This window comes from Amphibalanus amphitrite, unplaced genomic scaffold, assembly GCF_019059575.1.
Source record: "Amphibalanus amphitrite isolate SeventyFive unplaced genomic scaffold, NRLGWU_Aamphi_draft 000703F_arrow, whole genome shotgun sequence".
Classification (NCBI taxonomy): domain Eukaryota; kingdom Metazoa; phylum Arthropoda; class Thecostraca; order Balanomorpha; family Balanidae; genus Amphibalanus; species Amphibalanus amphitrite.
The window spans coordinates 63,778-72,507 of NW_024882197.1; the positions used below are offsets into that span (position 1 = coordinate 63,778).

At 51.6% G+C, this 8,730-nt stretch overlaps 1 protein-coding gene across 1 annotated transcript; it reads left to right on the forward strand.

The window, feature by feature from the left end:
• The first annotated feature begins 340 nt into the window (after positions 1 to 340).
• LOC122364856 lies at positions 341 to 7,790 on the forward strand. Its single transcript, XM_043335634.1, has 3 exons — positions 341 to 412; positions 5,306 to 6,701; positions 7,026 to 7,790. Exons 2-3 carry the CDS (start codon positions 5,307 to 5,309, stop codon positions 7,563 to 7,565), a joined length of 1,935 nt encoding a protein of 644 aa, XP_043191569.1. The 5' UTR covers positions 341 to 412; position 5,306; the 3' UTR covers positions 7,566 to 7,790.
• The last annotated feature ends 940 nt before the right edge of the window (positions 7,791 to 8,730 follow it).

Genomic DNA, 8,730 nt, shown 5'->3' on the forward strand with positions numbered 1-8,730 from the left:
ATCAATCTTGTTCAGTTGTACTCGTAAAATTACTGTGGGCACGTGTTTGGCGAAATTAAGGCGAAAACCACCATTAAATGCATGCCACTTCTGAATGATAGGAATAATTCAGATCATCACACAACGAATGTACGATTTTTACAAATCTGCAGATTTTCGTCACCGATGACACGGTGAGATCACAGTGCGCTGCCACTCACCGTTTCTCGTCCCAGCCGGTGCACTGTCGCCGCCTGTTGTCACTAATACCGCTGGTCGCGGGTTGGTTGGTGCGGATGACCCTTTCGTCACCGGGCGACTTATGGACACCATCTCCGTGGTCCGCTATAAAGCCAGGACCGGTGTTGGTCAGTGGCACTTCTCACCGGCGAGGGGTGAGCATCGCAACACCTCTCCGAACGCAGCACCTCAGGTAAGAAACATGAGCGGTATGCCGGGGTCGCGGGTGCAGTGCATGTGCTCTGGTGGTTCAACCAATTTAGAAGCATCTCCAGTTGTGGCTGACAGTTTAGATTCTAGAATTATCCTGAAAGAAGTCATTGCGATTACTTTTGGAATGAAAATGAGAGAGAGAGAGAGGGGGAGGGGGGGAAAGAGAGAGAGAGGGAGGGAGAGAGAGAAAGAGAGAGATAGAGAAAGAGAGAGAGAGAGAGAGAGAGAGAGAGAGAGAGAGAGAGAGAGAGCTAGAGAAAGAGAAAGAGAAAGAGAAAGAGAGAGAGAGAGAGAGAGAGAGAGAGAGAGAGAGAGAGAGAGAGAGAGAGAGAGAGAGAGAGAGAGAGAGAGAGAGAGAGAGAGAGAGAGAGAGAGAGAGAGAGAGAGAGAGAGAGAGAGAGAGAGAGAGACGTCAAATTGATATCCGATTCAAATTGATCCAAATTAGTAATCAAATTGATATGGTTGGAAAAGCCACACCAAGCGAAACACGAACCAAAACCGTGGGGGAAAAATACAGAACAAAACTTGGCACTTGCTGTAATAAAATGTTTACTAAATTTACAAAGTTGGATACTGAAATTAAGCTCCAGAAAATGCTTAATAATTTGTTTGAATTGACATACTTAATGCAAAATCGGCATTGGTTTGGTATTTGTATAAAGTCACGCACAAAAGTTGGCATCCGATTGCCATTTCAAATGCAAATTGGCATGCGTCATACTTCTGTTTGTGCATCTGGTCAACTAAAAGCCAACATTGATTGTACAAGAGGAAGGGCAAAACGTTCACGAGGTTTCTCTGGAATATGTATACTCGTACTTTTTCGCCCACTTCGTAGTCACAGTTGCAGATATGAGATAAAGCGGTCGGTTGGCGCGTCTCGGGGGGGGGGGGGACCGATCAGATATATTCAGCTGCCGTCACTCGTTGCATACCTATACTGTATAGGGCATGATTCTGCATGTGCGAAAGGCGCAAGTGCAGATTCCACTTCTATGACCTGATAACTTTAGTTCTTCTTTTTGGGGGAGTGGATAAAAAGTTCTTTGGTAAAAGGCAGTTGCACGTGGCACTCACATATCAAAGTAACTTCCTAAGTGTGTACTTACGGTTCCCGCTTCTCAAAACCTTCGAGTTTGAATACTCCGATTGCACGTAAGTCAATGCGTGATTAAGATAAAGTGAAAAGAAAGCAGCTGGCTTCCACTATTCTGCACTTCACCTCTTTTGAAATTTATTATTTCAAAAGGCGTTGTGAATGCGTAAGTGCTCACACCCGTAAGTTCTTGCGGCCGGGTTCAATGTTTTTTGCCATAAAACAGGTTAAATTAATATTTTCAAACAACGTGCCTTTAAATCGGATTAAAAACACAATTACCAACCAATTTTACATATCTAACTATTTTAGATTACAAGAGAAACAAATAAACTCTTAACTGGCAAATATCGCAGTCAAGATGCGTATACCTATTTATTTCATAAACTTTTCAACGATTTATTGTGTTCGCCTGCAGGTCCTGTTGTTTGACATAGTTTAATTGAGGAAAGAAGACTGTTTTATTACTAAAAAAAAAGCATTCTTTTTTAAATGTGCGACATGCTTTGTACATGAAAAGTAATTAGTGATCGATATACTGAAAAGCAAAAAAAGAAATCAGACATCACTCTCCTCGTGCAATATGTAAAAAAAGTTTATCTTCTGGCACATTTTCGGTCTGATAACGAAAAGTAGCTATTTTGTTGGTGAGATCTGAGGGGTTTCAAAGTAAGTTAAAACAATGAAGAATAATATGCTACACAATATAAGTGTTATAAGTACGATATATGCTATATGATATACCTAATAGACACTTCATCTTACCGGCCACAGCTCACACCGGCTTAAAAATCAGATAGCATCAGATTCGACTCACTAGTTCACGCGCGGGTGTCCAGAAGCGGCATGAGTCTCCCACCGGCACCGCGCCCGTGACGCGTCCGCGACATCAGTGACATCAGTGACGCTTTACGCTCCTGACGTGACCGGCCGTGCTGACCTTGCCCGGACCGGTCTGGCCGCCATTCACCGCACGGTGACACGGATTGTGGCTCTCTGAGAACAGCTACGGACGGCTGCGTACGAAACAAAAACGCGTTATGAGACATCGGCTCATGAGACAGGCAGTCTTTAAAATGTGGTAACTCCCTTGCAAGAGATTTAATAGCTATCATCTATGCAGTAAAAGACGATGTTCATTGCAAAAGATGTTCTTCTGCTAGCTTAAGTAAATCTCTTACGATTTCTGTGACACATTGAAACATATGACGTTGGTAGTTGTTTCATACTGAACGCATGACGAGAGATGCATGGGTCTTGGCCTTAATTCACTTCTTCAGCTTTTGTGTTTTGTGTCACTTAGAACATAGGGTATTAATGCCTATTAAAAACACGACGAGGTTGCGACAAGGTGAAAGGACTTCGGTACTTAAACATAACATGTGATCATGTCAGGTAGAGCACGTGCCAAGCAGCGCATATTATGCGTGGGATCGGAGAACGAGAGAGTCCCCTGTTCTGTTACCTACGTATCAGACATAATAAGGCTACCTGAAAGCTCTTGAATTATCTAATAATGCAAAGCTGAGGACATAATCAGTAAGCACAAACAGACAGGAAGACGTTTATCTTTGTCACCGTAGTACTAACAATCCCTGGCTTCGTCCGTTAGTGTATAAATTGATAAGCGCATGATGCTAATAAGCGCAGACAGATAAAAACAGAATAACATGTTGAAATGAATGATGACGGTGATCTCGGAAGGTGCTGCTCATGTCCGACAGATGTCAATAATGCGATAGGCTATGGTAACGATATTGATATTAACATTTACATTCCGAGATTCATGTGAAGAAACACCTGAAGCATCTTTCTGGGTATTGAGCGGCAGTGTGTCGCGCGGGCGGCCCCGGCCGGGGGCGATCGTAAGTCCAGTCCTTGCTGCCCAGGGTCGGCCAGCGGCAATCAGCCGGAGGGCCAGCCCGCCAGCCGGGGGAGGGTTCACGCCGGTGCAGAAGTGATTGGACTTAGATCGCCCCCGCCGCCGCCCGCGCCTCCCAGTCCAATCACCTCTCACTGGTGTGGCCCTCTCTCCGGCAGGATGCTGGCCGCCCTCTGTCTCTGTTTGCTGGTGACCGCTGCGCGCGCGCAGGTGCCGCAGCTCGATGGCAACTACCTTCCTCCGAATCCCGACGGCGGAGAGAACAACAACCGCTACTGCCCGCCTGCCAAGACCATCACGTCGTATTCCGACCGGCTGGTGGTTGACACCCAGACCCGCGTGGTCTCCCAGCCAGTGGTGGACTACGTCACGAGTACGGTTATCTCCTCGCAAGTGGTGCCCTCGGTGATCGTGCACACCTCGGTCTTCCGCAGCACCGTGGTGGTGCCCCAGGAGGTTGTGCGGACCAGCAACGTGGTGCGCTTCGTGACGCGCACGGTGCAGGTTCCGGGCGCCGTGCGCCAGGTGGTGCGCACTAGCGAGCAGGTGGTTCGCAGCACCGTCATTCGGCAGCTGACCACCACTCTGGAGACCACCCAGCTGCGCACCTCGGTCCAGTTCCGCACCCAGACGAAAACCATCTTCGTCACTAGCACGCAGATCGTGCCGCAGGTCAGCGTCTTCACCGAGCGGCGCCCCGTGCCCGGACCCAACGTGGTCGTCACGAAGACCGAGGAGGTGCTGAAAACACGCGTGGTCTCGCAGCCGTCTGCGCCAGTGGTGTCCACGTTCGTGCAAGAGGAGGTGCGCTTCAGGACGGTGCCGGTGCAAGTGCCCGGCGCCGTGCGCACCTCGACAGTGATTCAGCAGTCGCAGCGGGTGATTCCCGTTGAGTCGGAGGTCGTGGTGCCTCAGGTGAAGACCATCGACGTTACCTCTACCGAGCTCTTCGAGCGCACTCTCTACAAGACCTACACTTCGCAGCAGGTGGTGCCTGTACAAGTGGTCAACACCCAGTACGTTGATTCGCGCATTGTGAAGACACAGCAGATCCAGGTGACCAACACAGATATCCGCGTCAACACCAACTTCGTGACCGTCACAGAGCCGGCCAGGGAGGTCGTCAGCGTCGTGTACAGGACCGACGTGAACGTTGTGACCCAGCCCGGCAACGTGATCCCGGTGGTGCGCACTCAGACCGTGGAGCAGGTCGTCAACCGGGAGGTGCTTTCCACCAGGGTGATCCCCAATATCGTCGTGCGCACCAAGTTCATCGACTTGCCATGCAGGAGTGGCGGTCGCGGCGGATTTGCGGCGCCCAGCGGGAGCTACTCTGCGCCCCTTGGTGGGGGCTTTGTAGGTGGCGCGGGGGCTGTTGGTGGTTTCGGCGGTAGAGGTGGCTATGGGTCATACAGGGCTCCCCATCGCTATTAACGTGTCATTTTATTGCGTTAACGCCTGAAGGGGTAAAAGCAGAATATGCACCAAAAAGGTTTTTTAATATCCCGTTTGTCATGTGCCAAAATCTCTTTCTGGAGTGCGAGGCATAAGAATAAGCCAGCGCAATTATTTTAGAAAGGGAGGAGGCATGCGAGGTAAGTTACCATGTGGACAAAACGACCGACACACAGTCTCGTTTAGTGTGTACCAAATGTGTCCATGGCTGCTCAATGTGAGAATACATCATACCTACATCCACATCTTATCTTCTACGAGCTTGAAATGTCCTTCTTCTTCATGACAACATTTATATCCAACCCTTTGGTAAGTCAATCTTTTATTTTAGTTTGCAATATGTGAACGGTTTTGAGGAGAACTCGTGCGAATGTCGCTGATCAGTTTCTGAGTGGTTTTATGGCGTATTCCCTGTCTGAATAACCCGTCTGTTTCAGGATGTGTCGGCTCATTCTGTTGGCCGGGCTCTTGGCCCTCTGCGCTGCATCGCCAGTGGCGTACTATGATGGAGAGAACGACGGTGGCCTCGCCACTGGAACGACTTCTGACTCAAGCGCTGCTGAGCTTCTCTCCCTGTTCAGCGGCACTGGCAGCAGCAGCAGCGTCAACAGCGACAGTGGCTGCAACTCCGCTACTGGCGTCGGCTGTGGAACTGGCAGTGACAGCAGTAGTGGATACACCACCGGCGGTTGCGATCCTGCCACCGGAATCGGCTGCGGTGGGAGCGATGTTCTGACTGGAGGCTGCGACCCAGCAACCGGCGTTGGCTGTGGTGGAACCGATGTTCTCACCGGAGGCTGCAACCCCGCAACCGGCGTTGGCTGTGGCGGAAGCAGTATTCAGACTGGAGGATGCAACCCCGCAACCGGCGTTGGCTGTGGTGGAAGCAGTATTCAGACTGGAGGATGCAACCCCGCAACCGGCGTTGGCTGTGGTGGAAGCAGTATTCAGACTGGAGGATGCAACCCCGCAACCGGCGTTGGCTGTGGTGGAAGCAGTATTCAGACTGGAGGATGCAACCCTGCAACCGGCGTTGGCTGTGGCGGAAGTAATGTTCAGACTGGAGGATGCAACCCCGCAACTGGAGTTGGCTGTGGCGGAGGCGACATCCTCACCGGAGGCTGCAACCCCGCAACTGGAGTTGGCTGTGGCGGAGGCGACATCCTCAACGGAGGCTGCAACCCTGCCACTGGAGTTGGTTGTGACAGCGGTACCGGCAATGTCATCAGCACCGGAAGCGCTATCGGTGGTGGCGGAGCGTCGTTCGTCGGCGGAGGGAACACGGGTGCCAGTGTGGGAGCCGACTGTCCCCAGGATCGTGTGGTGACGGTGCCACGGGAGTCCACCTCAGTCTTGCAAGTCGTTAGTACCGTCCGGGTGCCCCAGCGGAGCACTAGTCTGCTGACACGGACCACGCTCGTGCCCTCGTTCGTCACCAGCCTCGTTGTGCGCACAGACATCGACAGCCGCACTGACTTCAGGACCCAGTTGGTGACCAAGGTCAACACCCAGCAGGTCGTCTCCACAGTGCGTCTACCGGACCAGTTCAGCACCGTCATAAGAACCGTGGTCCGCACTCAGGTGAACACCGAGTTCAAAACGCAGACCCAGTACGTGACGCGCCAGGATGTGCGCACCAGCGTCAGCGTCGTCAACACGCAGGTGCAGGTGCCGACGGTGGTGCAGGTGCCGCGGCTGCAGGTCAGCACCCTGGTGGTGCCGGTGCCCGGACCTGCCCAGACCCAGCTGCGCACGGTCTACAACACCCGCGAGATCACCAGCTTCTTCCAGGTTCCAGCGGAGACCATCGTCAAGACCAGTATCCAATACAGGGTAAGTTTATTTCAGACAATGCTGTGAAGGGCCGCTGAAGTGGTAATTACGGAGCATTCAGTAATCCAGAAAATCATAAAAACTTGAATGGGCTAGACTTCATTATTAGAAGGATGAAGAATAACCTGTTGCTCATTGCTATCAGAAATAGAAAAAAATAAACCATCCTGGATTGTAAACCAGGGCTAGACTTCAACAGGTAACGATTACCGAAATATTATGCCTTACGATTTCACGCTTGGTGGTCACACAACCTCTTTCATTGCATACCTTTCTCAAAAGATGTTTTTCTTATCCCTGATCGCTGTTGCCTCCTGTTCACAGACGGAGGTGGTGTCTCAGCCGGTCCGCCAGCCGGACACCTTCGTCACCGTGACCAGTGTCAACGTGGTGCCCGTCACCTCGATCGTCTACCGGTCGCGCGTGGTGCCGCAGTACGTCACCAACACCAAGAACGTCGCCCAAACCGTGACACGCACAGAAGCCACCACTCAACTGGTGCCTGTACGCAGCACCATCGTCCAGAACGTGGTCAGCCCGCGCTTCGTCACCGACTACGTCACCGACACGCAGCGGGTGGTGCGCACCGAGGTGAAACAAGTGTACAACACGGTGCGCGTGCCGTCGCAGCCGCGCGTGGTGTACCGCACAGAGGTGGTGCAGGTGGCCAGCACGGTGCGTGGCGCCGACACCTACAACACCCAGATCGTGACGGTGCCCGTGCAGCGTGAGGTGTACAACACGCGGATTGTGGACCAGGTGCAGAACCAGGAGCGCGTGGTCACGCAGAAACGCGGCGGCGGATACTGCGGCGGCGGCGGCGGACACTCGGGAGGGTACGGAGGGTATCGTCCTCCTTACTAAGTGCTGCCGAGGGGGTTCAAAACAAGTGGCTCAAGTGTAACATCATTGAAAGTGGGTGGCGTTTTCAACAGTGATTGAGATATGTGTTGAGCTTTAGCATCGAGGTCGCCGCATTTTCACAAATAGCCCATTGGTAAATGAGATGCTTACATGTGACGGAAGCGCGATGTTATAAAACAGTGAATCTCACCTGTTTTCCACAATACATACGATGACCATATCATTTCCTGCAATCTCTAAGACCTTACAATGTCTTCAGTACACACGCAAAACAAAGGTCAGAAAACGAATCGCTACACGCATCATTTGCATTGATCGACAATCGACAATCGACGTTGATCAACACAAGCATCATACTGAACGAGCAGGAAAGAATGTTTGGCGGGGCGGCAGGTGCGCTCCGGGTTTTTAACATTACGAAAAGTGGAGACACCTTCGCTAGCGCTGTCAGCACCGTGAGCATTCTAACCAACAAATGCAGTCATCCCACCAATCAGCGTACGTCAATACTCGACGCTCACTGGCTGATCAGCCAGTGACGATTTTGGGGACCAGAGCGTTAAGGTTAAGCTACACTATCAGTGACCGTCCAGGAACTTACGAGCGTGATCTACAGACCACCCTCGCATGTGTAGGGGGGGGGTCGGATGAACCCCCCATGGAATAACTCGCGTAAAAAGCGGCCGAACGCGACGAAACTTTCAGTACCCTCGAGTTATGAAGGGCTAAAACGATGGGTAGCCGCTTTGCCCCGGGTGGCCGCTTTGCCCCACTCTCCCCTACCTACATTTCAGGTTAAAGCTATAGGTCAGGCTAGGTTACGGAAATTTAACCCTCGCCGGCACAGGCCATTTTGAGTCCTTCGACGGCACAAGGGGGGGGGGTACGACCCCCCTCGCGTTTGGCCCCTGATTGAGCTAGAGCTTCGCGGAAAAAAACGAGCGTGTTGCCCGTCACGAGACGAAACCGATGATGTCCAATTTCAAGGTCCTAGGTCATCGGGTGACTTTCCAGGTCAGGTCAATGACCCGAAAATTGGGAAAATCGGGACCTGTTAGAAAGTCGTAAAGTGTGGCTGCTATGAGGTTTTCCGGGGTGCTGATCACTAATATCGTGTTAGTTTTGATCAGAGATGATGTCTTTAAGCATTTAGACCAGGTCGGGT

Excerpts from the sequence above, each read along its gene's own strand:
- LOC122364856 (XM_043335634.1), top strand. The coding sequence starts at position 5,307 with ATGTGTCGGCTCATTCTGTTGGCCGGGCTCTTGGCCCTCTGCGCTGCA. Across the intron at positions 6,702-7,025 it reads AGACCAGTATCCAATACAGG|ACGGAGGTGGTGTCTCAGCC; the intron begins GTAAGTTTATTT and ends TCCTGTTCACAG.